Source organism: Sturnus vulgaris, chromosome 1, assembly GCF_052056855.1.
Source record: "Sturnus vulgaris isolate bStuVul1 chromosome 1, bStuVul1.hap1, whole genome shotgun sequence".
Lineage (NCBI taxonomy): Eukaryota > Metazoa > Chordata > Aves > Passeriformes > Sturnidae > Sturnus > Sturnus vulgaris.
In genome coordinates this window covers 70,253,180-70,272,174 of record NC_142243.1, presented here as the reverse complement: position 1 = coordinate 70,272,174, position 18,995 = coordinate 70,253,180, and the positions used below count along the sequence as shown (strand labels likewise).

The 18,995-nt window shown below is 43.7% G+C and overlaps 1 protein-coding gene across 2 annotated transcripts in view; it reads right to left on the bottom strand.

The window, feature by feature from the left end:
* The window catches only part of NEDD9 (neural precursor cell expressed, developmentally down-regulated 9), a 38,163-nt gene extending 36,221 nt beyond the window's left edge, over nucleotides 1–1,942 (bottom strand). Inside the window, exon 1 of one of the 2 annotated variants that reach the window (XM_014878706.2) lies at nucleotides 1,897–1,942. In XM_014878706.2, the coding sequence (XP_014734192.1) occupies nucleotides 1,897–1,908 (12 nt within the window). In that variant the 5' untranslated portion in view covers nucleotides 1,909–1,942. Of the gene's footprint in view, nucleotides 1–1,599; nucleotides 1,636–1,896 lie in introns of those variants that run through there. The other variant, XM_014878698.2, reaches the window with a different exon arrangement.
* Nucleotides 1,943–18,995: the final 17,053 nt, after the last annotated feature.

Here is an 18,995-nt window from a genome sequence, read left to right as displayed (position 1 = left end):
GATGGTATAACCACAGGCAGGCCATGAGCATTCTGTTCCTTTATTTCATGTATACAATTTTAAAAAATTGTTTTCCTATGGAAAGATTAAAAAAAGAGAGAAAATACAGAAAGAACAAAGACTGAATGTGCAGGTATTTTCTTTGTGTATTACTCTAGGGATAAGAAATTGATCAAAGAATGTTTGTCCCAGTTAAACAGTGTAACTACTTCACATTTCCCAGGGAAAGTAAACACCATAATCCAACAAGAAGGTTTTTGAGGCCAAACCCCTCAAACTTCTCTTTTTACTTATTTATTTTTAAAGGCTTGTTCTTTCTCTGTCTAGAATTACGTAATCACAAACCAAACCCAAAATACTCATTCCCACAAGACAGGGCAAAGGAAACAGAGAAGGGAAGACTTCCCCCCTTTGAGTCACCTTATCTGTCCCTATTTTTGCAGTGCCACTGGACTACATACAAGAAATCAGGAATCTGTATAACTATGCAGGACCATTATTTTGCTACTGGGATACAAGTGCTGCTTGGCCCTGGGCAGTCTGAAAGCAGTTTGTGAGCTTTGGACTAACTGTGACACTGCCCTTCTACCCTTGAGTGCCTGATGCTTTCTGCTTCTCTAGGCAGGTATAAAGTCTACCTGGACTGATCAGAGGAGGAGTAGATAGAAGAGAAGAGATGAATTTTATCACAGACTTCAGATCAGTGAGTTGTTTGAGACACGATTAAAAAAAAAAAAAAAGCTATGAGATCCACATCAAAATTGTCAAAGCCATGGATTACCTTTGCCAACCCACATCTACACGATTTCTTTTTCCCTTGTCTTTCCATGAGATGGAGAAACTGGCAGCTGCTTCGGAAACTTAACTGACCTTTCCCAAAGTTTGGCTTGAGAGACCCTGAAAACTTGGTCTGAGCTCAGAGAGGTACAGAAGAGCATGAAAATCCGTAGGTATGAAAAACCTGGGTATGACTCGTACTTCTCACACACACTGCCATAGCATCAGCTCTCTTTCACATCGTGCTGCCTAAGTTTAGTACGGAGATGGACTTCACTTCCAAAGCAACTTAGTCTCCAAGTAAGTATATAGCGTGTGACATTTCCAAAATCACCTTTTTATTGACGCTGAAGTTATTTTTGGCAGGGGAAGGAAAGTTTTTCCTTCCCTCCCCCTTTTTTTCCAATCGCACAAGATTACGGTATGTCTGTACAGTAATCTAATGCCCCGTGGGCAATTCTCTACCTTGCCCAGACGTTTTTGAGTAATATTAGAATTAAAGGCTCCGCATTTGTGTCTTTTGAAAAAAAAAAACAAAAAACCCCAACCAACCAACCACACTCCCTCTGGTAAAAGGTCGCTTAAAGCGATTATTTAATGAGGGGATAATAGGAATTAATACGGGGCTACTCATTTTTTTAAAAGTTAGGATTTTTTCCCCCCTCGCTTGTGATCCATCAAACAGACCGCACCGTGATACGGAAACATCCACACGGGGCTGGAAAGGGGAGAATGCGCTCCCGGGGAGGATCGGGGGGTACCTGTCCCAAACGCGCCTGCCATCCCGCACCGCCCGCCACCTTTCCGCGATCCCGGGCTCACCCCGTTATCCAGAGCCGGCATCAGCGGGAGAAGTGGAGGGGAGCTCCTCTCCCCGTACCGCCAACACCGCCCCAGCACCCGGGGCTCCCCCAGCCCTTGCCCTCCGCTGCCCCCTCGTTTCCCACTCCCCGCGGACACCTTCCCCGGGACTCTGCGCCCGGAGACAGCGCAGGGAGGGCAGAAGGGAGACCTGGCGGCGCGGCGGGCACAGGGCTGGCCGTGGGGAGGTGCGGAGGGGAGCCCCGATCGGCGGGACGCCGGCCCGCAGCAGCCCCGGCGCGGCCCCGCAGCGCTCACCTTGTACTTCATGGCTGCGCCTCCGCGCCCCGCCGCATCCCCGCGCGCTCTGCGCGCCCCGCCGCGCGCCGCCGCGCCAGCCCCGCGCGCTCATTTGCATAGCACCGCCCCCTTGGCATAGCGCTCCCAGCCGGCCCCGCCCCCGGCCCCGGCCCCGCCCCTGGCGGCGCCACCGGGGGGGTGGTGCAAATGGGAGGAGGCGGGGCCGCGGGTTCGAGACCGGGGTCGAGAGCCGGTCTGGACGCGCTGCCCTTCGCCCATGGCCAGGGACAGAGGGCCCTGCTCCCCGCGACCCCGCCCGTGCCTTTTCAAAGCTGTTCGCCTCGGCTTTTCCCCGGCGGAAAAGCACTGGGGGCGCAGGTCGACAGCGGCTGAATGGGAGCCAGGGTGTGCTCAGGTGGCCAGCGAGGCCAATGGCATCCTGGCCTGGATCAGCAGTAGTGTGGCCAGAAGGACCAGGGAAGTGATTGTATTGGGCACTGCTGAGCCACACCTCAAGTCCTGTGTCCATTTCTGGGCCTCTCACTGAAAGTCCCTGAGGTGCTAGAGCAGGTCCAGAGAAAGGCAACGGAGCTGGGGATGGGTCTGGAGCACAAGTCCTGTGAAGGGAGACTGAGGGAACTTGGGGGTGTTCAGCCTGGAGAAAAAGAGACTAATGGGGGTTCTTATCCTCTCTACAACCACCTGAAAGGAGGGTGTAGCCAGGTGAGGGTTGGTCTCTTCTCCCAGGCAACCAGTGACAGGACAAGAGGACATATCCTCAAGATGTCCAGGGGAAGTTCAGACATAAGGAACAATTTCTTCATGCAAAGGGTGGTTAACCCATTGAAATTGGCTGTCCAGGGAGGTGGTGGAGTCACCAACCCTGCCAGTGTTCAAGAAACAGCTGGATGTGGCACTCAGTGCCATGGTCTAGTTGACATGGTGTTGTTTGGTCAAGGGTTGAACTCGATGATCTCAGAGACCTTGTCCAACCTAATTGATTCCGTGATTCTGTAAACCTTTTCCATCCATCCCTCCCATAGGCATTTTTCTCACACGCAGCACTTGGAGAGGCTGAACACTGCTTTATTCCTGTCTTTGCAATGATTTTTGTTCTCATTTGTCCTCAGATGATGATCTTTTTTAGCTACTACTGCTCAAATCAATCTGCCAAGTGTCTGCTTTACCTGGCTGCTATTTTAACACTGATTAGACACCAGAGGCCAAGAATGCTTTAATGGCCTGGAGATGTCCATTATAGAGAGTGACCATGGTGAATAAGGATTATTTGGAAGAGAGTAATAATTAACTCTGGTATCTTGGGAGCAAGAAACAGTGGGGAAAATAGATGTGTGGTGATCCTCCATGCTTTTCAAGTTAGAGCTCTTAATCAGCCATGATTAATATGGAGCACATAATAGGAATCTTTGTGTATGGGACATACTCCAGCTTGTTTAGAGGAACAGGAAATAAATTCTCTCCTTTTTGCCCGAGCTGGATCGTACCCAACATTTTTAGGTCACAGATGGACTCAAGGCTATTTCTAGTGGCCTAAAGAAAAATAGCAAAGAATAATCTTGTATTACCAGATTACAAACACAACTACATTCCATAGTACAATGTTATCCTTAAATTCTCATGTGACTAACCCTCTAGAGAGGGATCCTATTGCTAAAATGGCTTCTTGACTGATAAAGAATGTAATATTTTTATCTGCAATCTCCTCTGTTCTCCTATTCCGGCATAAAATATGGCTATACTCTACAAATTTACTAAATGAATACAAAAATGTTTTTTTTTTTTTCCTATGTTCTCTTCTTGACTGCACATGCCCTAATAGCTCATGGGTGTGTGTCCCTGTCAGTACGAAATAAGCCTTGGAAATTAGTGAGAAGAGTGAGCTCCTGCTTTCTGCAGTGCAGAAGAGCCACTGTGGCTGGGCTGTAGCTTTGCTGCTCCAACCCCTTGTAGCGGTTTTTCTCTGGGCCTTTCTTTCCATTTTTGTTGTTGCTGTTGATTCTTCTGATTTCCCAAGAAGAAATGCAAAACAGATGATACTTTATATGCACTGGGTATAGAGCAGCGTTAAGTGCAGCATCAAAATAAATTTGGGTAGCTTCAAGAGCGTAAAACTTACTTGTATGCTGTGTTCTTAGACACTTTAATTAAGAGAAGAATTCTTCCAGTGACTATGTATAACCAGCTTACTGTTAGGAGAGTGCAAATCTCTTTGGAGCATTTCTTAATTGAGGAGTTAAGAATCAAAGAAACACTGTTTTTCTTTTTGCATGCTTTTGCTCTTCATACTCCAAGTAGAAAATTACTTTTAAGTACAGAGGATGCAATGGCTAAGGTGTTAGCATGGTATTGGACTGGTATCCAGATCCCCTGCCTTGAATAAGTTCTGTATAATCTCTTCCCATGGCACCATTGGAAGACAAATGCATGAAGGATTGTAAAACCACATCAGCAAGAACCAAATACATATTGGAGACAAAAATAAGAAATGTAACATCACATTTCTGACTTCACCTATATTTAAACTCAGAGAGCATCTGGTTTCCAGTCATCCCACTAATAGTGGCACTTTTCTTGTAACTGGTGTTTTTTCAGAATGCTTTACAATCACATTATGAAACGTAAGCATATTTGAGAAGTGGTGCCTTCTGCTATTATTTCAGCTCGCATTGCTTTTAATGTGTGTAAAAAGTCCCTGACTGATTTTAATATGAGGTAGCAGATGTGTTAATATGAAATTCTAGTTGGAGTGTTCCTGTGTGTATATTGTTTTGCCTTTATCACTCTCCATAACTCTTATTAAATACTTTTGCTTAGATGCTACTGGAATGACACTTTGGGCACAAACCCACAAAGTCTGTCAGTGCTGGTAGCTGTACTTTACAGCTCTGAAGGAGCAGACACAAGAGCTGGTATTTAACAGGAAGGAAAAAGAGAGTGCCATCGCACACACCACTGCGCGGTGAAGTCCCACTGCTCATTTTATTCACACACCCTCTCTCCCCCTCTCTCACCTACTCCATTTACCCTGAGGGGGTTTTTAATTTCCCCCAGGGTGAAACACTCCCACTCAGAGGCACGCTTGCAGCAGAGCTGGCAGCATGGCGGAGCTCCGTGGTCTATCACGGATATCAGGAATTAGATACACCTTGAAAGAGAGATTTGTAAACGCGATCCACTAAGCTGCTCGTGTTGCTGTAAGAAGTCGGGATTGCGGCAGGCACGTCTGTGGTTAGTGCAGGCACTCTGCTGTTCTTGGTGACCTCGGCGGCGGCCGAGCCTTTGCTGTGTAATATTGTATTTCAGGCACAGCCTAGGGAAGTTTTGAGTCGGTTGCCTTGGATAATCAGCTCAATTATACAATGCAACTTGCTGATGAGGAAGCTGGGACCAGACATTACTGATGTCTGTGTTTCAGAGGCAGCTTGAGCTATATTGCCAGGATTTATAACTACAAGGTCCTATTGAAGTTCTCAGGAGGGTAATTCATGTAATGTGCCTTTTTTGCTTCACAGCACAGCAATGGCTTGATTCACTGCCTCATATTTATTCCCCTGCAATTCTAGCAGAGTAGCAAATGGGTTCTGTGACTTCGTCTTGTGCCTCTGTCAGTGGCTTTTGTTTGTTTCTTTGCTTTTGCTGAGGCAATTAATATGACTTTCTGCTCATTTGGGCATCCTACTGCTTGTCTCCTGCTCTCATACCCCATGCTGCTGAGCTTATTTGCTTGCTTTATTTCTAATCATGTCTCTGCTCTGTGTCTTCCCATTGCCCTCCTGGTTGCCAGCTGGGGTGCTGGGGTGTTTGGGAGGTGGCAGCAGGTGAGGTGACAGGGCAGCCACAGGGACTGCTTGTCAGCTGGGCTCTGCGGCTGGCCTGCCCCAGCCCTCGGGATACTGCATGGAACAGAGCTGCCAGCGGGCCGGGAAGGGAATACCCGCTGAAGCACGTCAGCCAGCTATCACCTTGTGACAATTGATAGGGGAACACGAGACAGATATCCTGCTCTGAAAGGTTACTCAAACAAAAATCCCCTTGTTCCTGTTTCCCCATTGACACAATCTGAGAAAAGAGAGACACAGCAGAGTGTCTCCCTCACAGTTGAGAGAGTCTTTTCAGGAAGGGTCTGTGAGCTCTGTGTTTGGGAAACATTGAGCTGTATTTTTTTTTCCCCCTCTTCACAAAGGCCTAACTATCTCTTGGATGATGTTGTGGGGCATCTGCATTTCTTCTTGCTGTGATACTTGGCCAGGGGATTTGGATTAGAATTAATTTAGTTATAGTGCCACTGCACTTTCTGAGCATAAGGGTCACCTATGTAATGCTACCCAGGCTGGTTCAGCAGATATGCAGTGGATGGAATTTCTTCAGTGCAGAGTGGTTTTGTACACATACTCAGAGTGGTGGAATTTGCTTGCTTGGACAAATCTGTTGAAAAAGATGAAACACTGCTGTTTCCTGAGAATAACGTTAACAAAAGTTCACCACTGACATGGGCAGGATTCTGTGTCTGTCCGCATAGAAAGGCTCCCTCTCCTACCTCACTAGGAGATAAAAAGATTTCATTCTCACCCAAAAAAGGGAATATTTTGCATTTCAGCAAACCAAAACAAAGTCTGCTCTGTTTTTCTTTGATCAGTGATGGAAATCTTTTAAAGCAAGTATTCTATTCCATTTAACAGTCTGAGAAATCTGTCCTGGCAGACAGAGGAATGGGTAGCAGTCATTGTAGTGGTGAGATTTAAATGCAAGGGTCAAATTGTGAGAATAAAAATTGACATAGAATTATCTTCTTAAATTTGCCTGTCCTTTGCCATTTTACCTAAGATGCCTTTTAACCACAGGGTTAGTTCATTTGCCTTGCTTTAGAATTCTACATTTACTTTAATATATACTAACTAATTTTACAGGCATCCCACCTCCTTTCACAATAAGGCACAAAAGCTGTTCACATTCTTGAGAAGGGCATTTCATGCAGTGTTTCATTAGGAATTGCTCATTTAACTTTGTAAGTCAACCATCAAGGCCCTGTTTAGTGACCCTCCTTCAGATAAGGGGAATAAATGCAGCTCCTTCTATCCTCTCTGTTTTGCTTCAAATGCCAGCCAGAAAGAAACATACTGGTGTCCTCCCACCCAAAAGGTTTTGAAAGTGAATCCAGCCTTTGTTAGCTTGAGAAATCATGGAAGGCGGTCAGAATTTAGATATTCTGGCACTGGCTGTCACTAGGCCACTAGTCTGACCCAGTGAATAAAACCTAAAAAGTTTGTTCAGTTAAAAAAAAAAAAAAAAAAAGAGGGGGGAAGGGGGATATAAATACCACTACAATTTTCACTTGTTATGAGAAGCAACAGTCACCTTCTCAGGGGAGAAAGGACATGGAAAAGGGAAGCAGTGGAATGACTATTAAAACAGCATGAGGGACACATCTTACTCTGGAGAAAAGAAAAAAGAATGTAAAATTGAAAAGAAGTAAATTTATCTCTGTTCCAGCACTGGCAATCAGTGCCACAGAAATTATTCTCATCCATGGCAAGTTGAACACGAGCCAGCAGTGCCCTGGCAGCCAGGAGGGCCAACCCTGTCCTGGGGGCATCAGGCACAGCATGGCCAGCTGGGCAAGGGAGGGGATTGTCCTGCTCTGCTCTGAGCTGGGGCAGCCTCACCTCCAGTGCTGGGGGCAGTTCTGGGTGCCACAGTATAAAAGGAAATAAAGCTGTTAGAGAGCATCCAAAGGAAGAGCCTTGAGGGGAAGCCACATGAGGAGCAGCTGAGGTCACTTGGTCTGTTCAGCCTGGAGGAGACTGAGGGGAGACCCCATTGCAGTTACAACTTCCTTGTGAGGGGAAGAGGAGGGGCAGGCACTGATTTCTTCTCTCTGGTGACCAGTGACAAGGCACAAGGGAATGGTGTGAAACTGTGTCAGGGGAGGTTTAGGTTGAATATTAGAAAAGGTTTCTTCACCCAGAGGGTGGTTGGGGACTGGAACAGGCTCCCCAGGGAAGTGAGCCATCACCAAGCCTGACAGAGTTCAAGAAGCATTTGGGCAGTGCTCTTGGGGATATGGTGTGACCCTTGCGGTATGCTATGCAGGGCCAGGAGTTGGACTCAATGATCCAAATCAGCACATTCTGTGATCCTGTGAAAAGCTTTTCCAGGTCCATGCAGCAGCTCCCACAGAGATGGCTGGTGTAGAGCACTTGAGTTGGGGAACTTCATGTTCTCAGCAGTGTTGGGAGGAATTTGCAGAGGACAGCACCAACTGTAGCTGAGCTGTCATGCACCCTTTGCAGAGCTGAGGCAAATTAGGAGCTCTGGGAACCTTGGTACGTGCACTGGTGTAGACTTGGTGCACCATTGGTGAGAGGAGAGCTGGCAGAAGCCCATGGCTTCAAGGTACCCACCCACAGGGCAGTGGCAGATTGGGTCTCCAGTGCTTGCTTGCCTAGGAGCTCATGTTTTTGGGAAGGGAAGAAAAATGTGAGGTATGCAGGGAAGACTGGAGAGGGAAAAGAATGTCAGCATGGAGCACGCACTAGCCTATTCCTTCCAGAGATACTGTCAAAGGGTTATTCATTTCCCAAACAAACAAACCAGTCTAACAGTCGTGCTTGCAGACTACACTCCCTTATTTTCCCTTCCAGCACAGAATATTTTTAATACATGGGTTAAAAAATACCGGCTTGCTTCCAGACATGTGGCGTGCACGCCATTCAAACTACTGATGCCAAGAGAGTTTTTCTTGCTTTTCCTAAGAAAAACTGAGCAATAGCATAACTATGGAAATTGCAAAGGACTTCTGTTCTCTCTGGTTCAAAATTGTGTGGATGAAAGATGATAAATGTAATATAGGGGAGGTTGCTCAAGAGGAAATATATGTTTAGATATCACAGCTTGTTTAAGATGAAAGGAATCCAGAATTGGGACTGGAATTGCCTCAGATAAGAAACTGGGGCACAAAGCTTAGGCATGTTAACCTTTTCGTGCAGTTGTAAGAAGTCAGAATGCTGGCATCCAAAAGCTCAAATCTTTACCTGAACTTTCTACTTGAGCTTTCCCTACATTGGGTGAAACTCCAGAGCTGGGATTTTATTCACGTGGAACATGTTACATTATTCCACTAGATATTGAAACTGTCAAAATGGGAATGAATTGAGTAAAGTATTTATTTTCTTTTGAATACATGCATCCAGCACACTAGGCTTGTGGGAACAAAGTCCTGACTCAAGTAGCACATAACTCACCTGCAAAGGAGTTTCTAAATGGAAACAGGAGTGTGAGTGTGGACAATTAAGTAGGAAACAGTGGTCAGAAATAAAAAGGTTCACTTTCCTGTGACACCCTGGAAAGGTAAGGTTTTGTAGACTAGGATCAGCAAGTTTTTTCTCAGGAGATATGACCTTTCTCACTTCCTCACATACACTCAGAGTAATATACAGCAACTCTCATCCCCAGAAGCTTCCTGTTGAATATGGTAGTGCACAGCTCTGCTCTTTCCAGTCTGTGGTGCCCTGCTCCTGTCTACTTTTCCTGCCTACCTCTCCTTCCCCTCCTCCTGCCTTCCTAGTCCTGCAGTTGGTAAGGGTGGAGAGGTCCAATTCCAGGCACGTATGCCAGCACTTTGCTCTGAACTTGTGTGGAAGGAGCTTGTACAGACACATGAAGAAACAAAAATGGTGTATAATGAAGGATGTGTGTAGAACTCCTCACACATATATTAGATAGATTTAAAATATGGCATAAAAACCCTTGAAATCCCATGAATCCTCTATACAGAGTATTTGTGTGTCTTAACCCCATTTTGGGAGCCAGGACCAGAGCCATCCTCGTGAAAATACTCTCTCCTTCCTCCAATTTGCAAAATGCACACTACTTTAATTTGGTAAAACATCAGAAATGACCCAAAAATACAGTCTCTCCTGACCATAACTTGTCCATCAGTTTTACACATCATTCAAGGAATTGTCCTGTGACTGGAGTAGCCAGCTGTGTCCATTTTTCTTGCAAAGCTTGGTATATTTGTTCTCTCTGTTTTTAAGAACCTTTTGTTGCAAATCTCCCTCACTTCTTTTAGCAAAAAATATTTGCTGTTGCTGTATGTTATATATTCATGTTTTCTCTCTCCTCATCTTCTCATCAGGAACTCTTTCAAACCAAAAGCATTTCTCTCTGGTAAGGCCATCAGCTCAGTGATTGTTCACTAGCCAGCAGCCAGTTTTTTCCAGTAGAGGAGAAACAAAAATAAAACTTTAATAAAATACAAGTTTGGGATTTAAAAAATACAAAGGAAAAAGTTCTGTTTTGCCTTTACTGCCAAACTTTCCGTGAAGTCTCAGCCTAGATATGTTTTGAAGCTTGAGGAATTTCAAGGAAATTTCCTTCGTTTGGAAGTGTTTGGAGGAAGGATAAAAGATAGGAAAGCAATCATCTTTTCTCTCTTTTGCTTCAAACAGATATCCATAACAACAGAGAACAGCATATGAAATGTCTCACACTGTCTGACTTATTTTTCTCCTCTCTGCGTGTTGTTGTTTAAGCTCTCATCTCATACTCAGTATAAATTTGCTTCTCCACAAAACTGCCAAAAATGGTTTTCTTTGCTGCCATCTAAATCTGTTTATGGTCTACTCTCCCAAAATCATTCTTTAAAGGAAAATGACTGACTTTCAAACCCCTCCTCCTCTTCTGTTATTTTTAACAAGCATTTCAGCGTGGTGTTGTTTAGAGAAAAGATCACTGCATTGCTGTGTGTTGCAGGACTCTCAGGAAACAATGCTAGAAGAGAGGGAACGTGGGAACTCTGTTCCCTCTCTTTTCCATTTGCAAACTCTGAATGCTTCCAGCAGCAGGGTAGCCAAAGACGGGGTGAAAAGGACAGAGCATGCTCCCATTGGCAAAACTTCTCTCATCTTCACTGGGACAAGGATTTGTCTGTGCCGTGCAGCATCCCAAGCCTTGGACTGAGGACTTCACTGGCTCCTCACAGCAGGCTGGCTCTGCTGAGGGAGACAGCACTTGCAGACAACTCAGCCCTCACAAGTATCCACCACCGTTATTCTTCTGCTCCCTCAGTCTGGATACTTGCACAGGTGGTGGAAGCACCTGTCTCGGGATCATATGAAAGGAAGACTCTGCACAACTCTTGCTGGCCTCACCTTCAACACCTCTGTTCTTGTCTTTGTCTGCCCTTTTCCCTTACATCCCATCTGACTCATGGTGTTTGCTTCTGAAGTCTAATGAGGGCTTGAGTCATAAGAAGTGACACGAGGCTTTGACACTTCATATCCTTAGAGTTCAGCCCTGTCTGGGAGCTGTAAAGATCTGTCTCCACATGTGCTCACAGCTTTTGAGGAGGGGCTTGGCTCTTTTGTTGTGTTGGAGTACATTTATCTGGAAGCCATGAGTCAGTACATGAGGGACTCTCCTTTATCTGCAAGTTCTGAGACAGAGGGTGTTGGCTTTGGCTCTCTAGACAGTAAGGGTGCTCTGGAAAAGGACCTTGGTCGTGCTTTCCCAGTCACTGTTGCACCATAGTGAGCACAGCTGATGTGGGATGACTCAATAGCTATTCCAGAAATTGTTGCCTCCAGTGAAAGACCATAGTATGGCTGAGTGTTTGCCCAAAAAGAAGACCACGGAGGATATGCAATTCCCTCTCCTCAGAACTTAAGCAGTGGTCTGATGAGACTGTCTGGTGACATAAATGTTGGCACAGAAATGAAAGTCAAAGTTGTGCTGGGAGGCCAGGTTTTGGGGATATATGTGTAGGTAGGACCAAAAGGTTTAGACTGAAGCTGGTGGCATAGGTTCCTTAGACTCTTCTTCTAATTTTATTTTCCTTACTTCTCAGAGGTGGATATTCTGGTGCAGAGATCAAAAGTGAGATAGCATAAAGAAATGCAAGGTCCCAAATGCTGACTCCTGACCACCTAAGCACATGGGTGAGGGAGAAGTCTGTTGGACCAAGCTGCTTTTATAGGAGCTATAACTACTCTAGAGAGTAATGGAAGGAGACATATCCTTGAATTTGTGGGACAAGGGAAGGAGGGCAAAAAAAGGAAGAAGAATAGAGATACAGACTATTATTATTAATCAAAATAATAGAAGTGAGATAGTCAGGGGCATCAGGGATATAAAGCACCACACACCTTATGTAGATCAGTCCATGTTATGGCCTTTTCTGTCTTTTGAGAAATCTGTTCCACTTCTTACTTTGATATTTGAAATATTCTACACTTGATAAATAACAAAAAATATGGTCCTTAAAGACTGAACCACATTCTGGTAGCAGCCAAGATAACTTTATGAAGACAGACAAACTTGTGTTAAATTAAAAAAAATATATATCACGCTAGAAAGTTATGTAAGATTCTATTTTAAAATCATCTGGTCCTAATTTACTAAATTTACTGCCTCAGAGCTAATGCCAAACTGCTACATTTGATTTATAGAAATACTTTAGCACATTTTTCCATCAGGCTATTGTAGAATATATTTACTGCCTTTTTATTATAGTTAAAAATGCAGACTTTTTAAAGGGAAGGAACATTTTTGAAGAGCCTATTGATAGTTTCTCACAGGATGCCAGGAGACATGCAGATAGTAAACAATGCTGTGTGCTTAGGAACATTCCACTCGATTTTCAACTCCTTCACCATCTTTTTTTTCTTTGTAATTGAACAAAGTGATCCATCTGGTAAATGGATGTTTGAAAATGTCCAGTTTGTGCCAAACCACTTTTCTTAAGCACAGACTACATTTTTTTCAGGCAAATATTTAAACAGCAGCCACACTGTGATGCATTGCTAGCCATTAAAAAAACACACACAAAACCCAGACAGCAGGCAGGGGGGAGTCGGGGTGGAAGAAAGCTTAACCAATATTCCATTAAAAATCTATCTAAAAATATCGTGCTAACCAACCCTCTTTCTTCCCCTTTCTCTTCCTGACAAGGGTTTCCAAATGGGAAATGACTGCTAGGGAGGAGAACCTACACTCTCTGATCAGCAGAGCAACTGAGCACATGCTTAATTTTACACACAGGCTCAAGTCCTTCTTTATTAATTTGTATTTCTGTGCTTCACAGAACTGGGTCCTTGATAAGTCTCTGTCTGCTTGTACAACAAAATTGTACAACAATTGAACTTCCAGAAGAGTTCGTTTTTCAATGTTTTTGAGAAATTGCTGTGCTTTTTTTTTCTCCTGCATCCATCTCTCATTGAACTCATCCACAAAGTTTGATCCATGTACAGCGAGTTCTCAAATACATGGATATTGAGTAGAGTTCTGGTTCACGTCCTTCCCTGATTTTTATTAATCTCTGTGTACTGATCATCTGAACTCAGATGTGCTAAAATGCCACAAGCAGAGGGAATTTTTCTAGTATTTCCAGCTTGAGCAGAAGCAGTTATTACAAGATATCTCCTCATTTTCTGTGGCAAACTCGGACTTATTCAGATCTAATCTAGCAGTCATACCGATAGCTCTTTTCAAAAATCCCCATGCAGTTACCCAGACGTGGCACTGCCTGCTTTCATTTTGATATCTCTGTTTCCTCATACACCTCTACAGGGGCTCTCTGCTCTGTCTGAGATTCAAATTCAGGGTCTCCTGAAGTCACACAATCAACGAAACATCTTCAAGGACTTTTCATTTTGGCCTTGTTTTGAGTCCCTAAACTCCCTCCTATTTTAAAGCTCAAATCTCTTGAGTAATTTTGCAACTGAAGGGATTGATGTTTTTTACCTTGACGCAGCTAGACACTGGACTCCTAATGCCTGCTCCAAAAAAAGTATCAAGGCTTTTGAAGTGTCTGGTTCCAGTAACCATACTTCCAGATGGGCTGGGTTTGCACAGTTGAAGATACTCCAGTGAAAGAACCAGAGGGTGTAATCCTGGTCCTATCAAAGCTGACCCAAGTGTGGCTGTGATGCCACTGTGTATCAGTTTAGTCTCCAGGTAGAGAAGACTTAATCAACTACCGCATTTTTGCAGTGCCAAGACAAAACTGATGTCTATTTTGTATCCAAACAATGCTTTGCCACTCTGTAACATCCCGAGATTTTGGGGCGTTGCACTTTTGGGAAATAGGTTATGAAGCTGTCGTGGGGTTTGTGGTTGTTGCTGTGGTGGTCGCTATGGTTGTGGTTGAAAGGCAGTCAGAAAAGGGGCACCGTGTTTCTTGCCCAACATGAAAAGCTCCTGGTTGAGAAAATGTCCCTGCAGCTACTCAGTGCAAACCCACCAGTTCTTCCCAAATGCTTCTGTGATACAGATGCAGGAGAGCCTCTCATGAAGAAATGGTCTGACATGAAAGGGAGGGGGAGCAAAAAGGTCGCAGCTAGGAAAAGAAATAAATGATTCAGCACTAGTGTTTGCAGGCTGGCATTTGTGTCTGCAGGTCAAAGTCAGTGTAAATTTGTAAATGTTCTTCTGTGTCCTGCTCTGGAAAGGAGGTAACAGTGCAAGACAAGCAAAGCGCTGAAGTTTAAATTTAATTTGACACACCATGAAAATGAGACAATTGTGTACTGGCTGCTTGAGGTCCAGAGATGTCACCTCACATTACTATCATTTGTTGAGTGGTTGCCAACATTTGTCCATTTTCACAGCCCTGTTCAATATAGAAGATTTCTGGGGCTTCTCAACACTCTGAGGAAGAGTGAAGCTTTGTTTTTTGGGAGCTAATCCCTTTAAACCACTTCCTCTTCCCACTGGAGTGAGGTTTTCTTAATGCCTTTTTGTGTGTTTTGTTTTGTTTTAATGACCAGTGCTCTTGGGGCTGTTTCCAGGTCTCCCTGAGAGGTCAGGTCTGCTTTTTTCTTTGCTTGCCATTCATATGGTGAGTAGCAAGTGCTCCTCCTGCCCCTTTCCCTCAGGCTTTGAGGCTGCCCTGTTTGCTGACTTCAGTTCTCCTCTTTGAGTATGACAGTTGATGTTTTGTTATTTTACTCTCTAGAAAAATTAGAGTTCCATAAAAACTTGTGATTTTGTGTAACTTTTTGCTATTTATCACCACCCAAAAATCTGGGTGAGTAAAAAGTGTGTCTGCATCTTTCAGCTTTTTCTTTGCATGGTGATACAATGAAAGACACCTGACACAGAGAGGAATTTTTCCACCTGCAGCTCTGGATGGCTTTCAGCTCAGCTTTAGTGTTTGTTGTTTTCTCTCACAAGATTTGTTCTGCATTTCAGAACATGGAAACAAACATGCATGTGACATGTTTTTATAGCTGTGGTTCTAGATTTCAGATATATTGTCTGAAGCAGGTGCCCCAGATAATCTAAACTATATCAGACATTCCAGTTTTAAAGACATATGTGATAGAACTGCTTGATTAAACTAGCCATATATCCTAAATATGGTGTCTGTGTTTGATTGCTTCAATATCTTGGTGCTGTTGAGAACATACAAGCTACAGTGAAGCTGCTCAATTTTATGAGGCATTACTGTGTCTTGACACCAGTCCAGTTGATAAAGCTTGTGTTGAAGTAGCTGACAGTTGTATTCATACTTGCAGAGTAATAATTCTGATTTCTTACATATAGATGGGGCTTCTGTATTTTCACTGAACCTCCCCCACTATATCATTGCCTGTGTTGTAGTGCTAGAAATAGCACCAGAATAGGTTTCACTTGCTCTTGGCCCTATGTTGTCCTTGTCCTCAAAAATCAAAGTGTTTTGGATGTTTGGTTCACTTAGGCATGTGAATATTGAGAGCTAGACCTACAGGAGTAAATGTGGGTCCACCAGGAATGGGACTGGGTTACCTGGGCATGGAGTCTGTGGACACATATTCCTTGGGGTACTTCAGCTGACATAAAGCTGCAGCTCCAGGAAGACAGCAATAGCCAATATGTCCAATTGCATTATTCCCACCATTGCATGGATAGTTAAGAATGGGGGGGGCTGAGCCTTTTAAATCAACCTCTGAATGTTTATTGGGATCATGGCCAAGATACCTAAAAGTCCTGGCTCAGCCAAGCTGAGCTGGAGTTTGAGACTTGCTTCTCCCTCTCTTCAAATCATTTCTTCTGGCAGGAACCAGACATGCAGAGGAGAAAACACATAAAATAATTATAATCACATCTTCAAAATATATTTGAGTTGTTTCTAGGTAAAAATTTGGTCCAGGAATTCTGGGAGCAGGAAAAATTTGGTAGTTAGAGTAGCAGTGGTAGAAAAATTGGGGCCAGTTTCCGGTCCCTAAGGTTCAGCCAAGTGAAAATTCATCCATTGTGAAGTTGTCACAGCCTGCTTGCTTAGGCGACCACGACCTCTGCCACTTTGATCCTTTAAATACAATGTGGCCTCTTCCCTGGTCTAGCAAGGAACAGAAAATGATTCATTGCAGTCAAGCATCTCAGTGCTCAAAGTAGCCAGTGAATTTTTCCCAGGACTTTTCAAAAAGCCTGTTCATTTGATGGAATGAACACAAAAAGTAAAGATACTGTAGAGGGAAACTACTCTAGCTGGGTTTCTGTTTCTACTAACTTGTGCAATATGTAAAAGAGCCTTAAATCCATCAGTGATTAATTAACTCATGCATCAATGAGCACATTGACAATGATGCACTCTGTACATCAGTAGTCTGCCTTGCTAGTTTTAGACTGAAATCATACCTCACACTTTTTTTGAGGAGTTTTGAGGTCATATACTCACATTCAGGATGTGGTTTTCAGCTTGCAATACAGAGCAGCAAGAGCAACATGGACTCAGAAAGTTTGCTGTATGGTGCCATCTGTGACCCATGCTTTGCCATTATTCTTCACAAAGAGATGAAACCCACTGTTTTAGTCCTCTGAACTGCAACTGGCATGCTGGGAAGGCTAGACTCAGTTTGGCTTGCTCGCTGGGTACAGTAGGACAATAACAAGGACAGGAAGACAAATGGAAATATGCAGCACGATGATTCTTGCCCAAATACTTAGTACAACTGGCCCTTACTTTTTGCTTTGGCTTCCACTTAAATTGAAGGTATCACCACATTAAATCTCAACTTTTTATCTTCCTTGGTGGGTTCCTAGCTAGAATTTGCATCCTGGCTTGACTCTGTACCTAAACTTACCCTATACAAGGAATCCTTATTTGCCACTTTTTGCCAAGTGTCTGCCAAGTCCTTGACAGTGTTTAAGACTCAGCCCTTTGGGTTTGGAGTCTGCAAAGGGCCTCATTGTGAGGAGCTTGTGGGAGCTACTTTCTGCAACTAGTTCTTATTCAGTTTTGAGAGGCTCAGCATGGACAAAATGTAGGTGGGGACATTTACACTTTAAACCAAATGATAGGAAAAAGCAAATGTAGTGACTGTCCTGAAGCTTCTTCTAAAAGGGCTGGTTTCTAGGAATACAGGGCTAGTTCAGCAGGGACTAGCTGTGCTGCTGAAGAAGCTTTATTAATTTACTCAACCCAATCCTGCTGAATGTCATAACACAGGAAAGAAGACTGTCTTTCCTTTTTGCTGGCAGTCATTGCTCACCAGCAGAGCAGTTATACCTTCAGGATACAGGGATCAGAGAGGGATTCAGTCTTTGCTGGGAGCTCAGCAGTCCGTGGGTCTTTATACAGGAAGACCAAAGGTTTTCTGTCCTCCTTTGTGACAGATTTGCTATTAAACTGAAAAGAAAGAGGATTTGCCATGCTAATGACATTCCTCCACTCACTGGCAAACAGCAGAAGCTGTTTGTGCTGTGTGCTGAGGACAGCCCTGGTGTGACCAGGACATGCTGCTGTGCAACATCCACCCTCATCCTGTGGGCATTTGTCACACTTGCCTTTGGCCAGAGGGCCAGGGCCTGCTAATTCTCCCTGATAAATCTATATCAGCATCACATTTAACAGAACTGGAGCTGTGGAACATACTCAACACGGAGTTACTTACTGCTAGCACTGGAACCAAGTCTCTATCTTTCTTCTTCTTTAGAGGACAGGGTAAAAAAAAAAAGCTTTATAATCTAAAATCCCTCAGAATCATGGTTTGCAACTGCTACCAAAGAAAAGTTTGAAGGAAATTAGTAAACTGATCTTTAAGGACAAGCTTTTGAGATTATTGCATAATTTGTGGTCTCTGACCTCATAATGAAAAAAAAGCATGCCTTCTCTAAAACCACCACCTAGCTACAAATAATTACTTCATTTCAAAGAAGAACTATTGAAAGAACAAGACCAATTCTATGTATTACATTCCAATAATCTTCCAGGCTATCTCATTTTTGCTGGAGTAGCTTCTCTTTTTCCCCAAAGAAAATATGTAGAGCATAATCGTCATACATAGAGTGGGTTCCTTTTCTCATAAATATGTTCTGAGTGTGAAACACAGGCTTCACAACAATTTACTTTTGGTCTTGATTTCATCTGGGATTTTAGTGACTTGCACAATGATGTCAAAATGGCTTCTGGCCTAAGCAGCTCATCCTCCCACTGGTATGGCAGGAGACCATGGCATGGTAACTTAAGAAATGGTAGTTGCTGGTGGATCTTATACAGAAGATGTTACTGCAAAATTTCAGCCCAATCTAAAAAAACAAACCCACATTGAGCTATGGGGGCTATGGTAGTGTGGGGATGCAAAAGTAAAGGGCTAGCTCAGGATATGTTGGCATTAACCCAAATAAAATAGATACATTCTCCAGCTCTTTCTTTCTTTGTTTTTTCGTTAAATGTACCTCAGGTTTACTGAATGATTCATAACATTCAAAGTTTCTAAAATCTTGCATTAGTTGGATTTTCACAGTGCATCTTCCAAATCTAGCCACGTCAGCATGCAATATTTATGTCTAATTTAATATTACATCCCTGTTCTGCAGCTTCTTCCTGGAGCAGTGAAAGAGCTTCAAGGGGGCTCACACTCCTGGCTGGTGGATCTTGTGGTTATTGAGCCAGGCCCTCAGTTTAACAGCAAAGCTTTTGATGTGCTAACATGTGAGCATGTCTCTTCTCTCTAATCTAATTTTCTAGAGTTCAAAGAATATCAAACACAGGTGAAAATTGCCCCGACCTTTCTACCAAACAGCAGAGTTGTTCCGTATTTGCACTCCAGTACATGGTTCTAATAATCTGAACTCTACCTGATTTTATGTACATTTAGCTGTGGTTTTTTCTG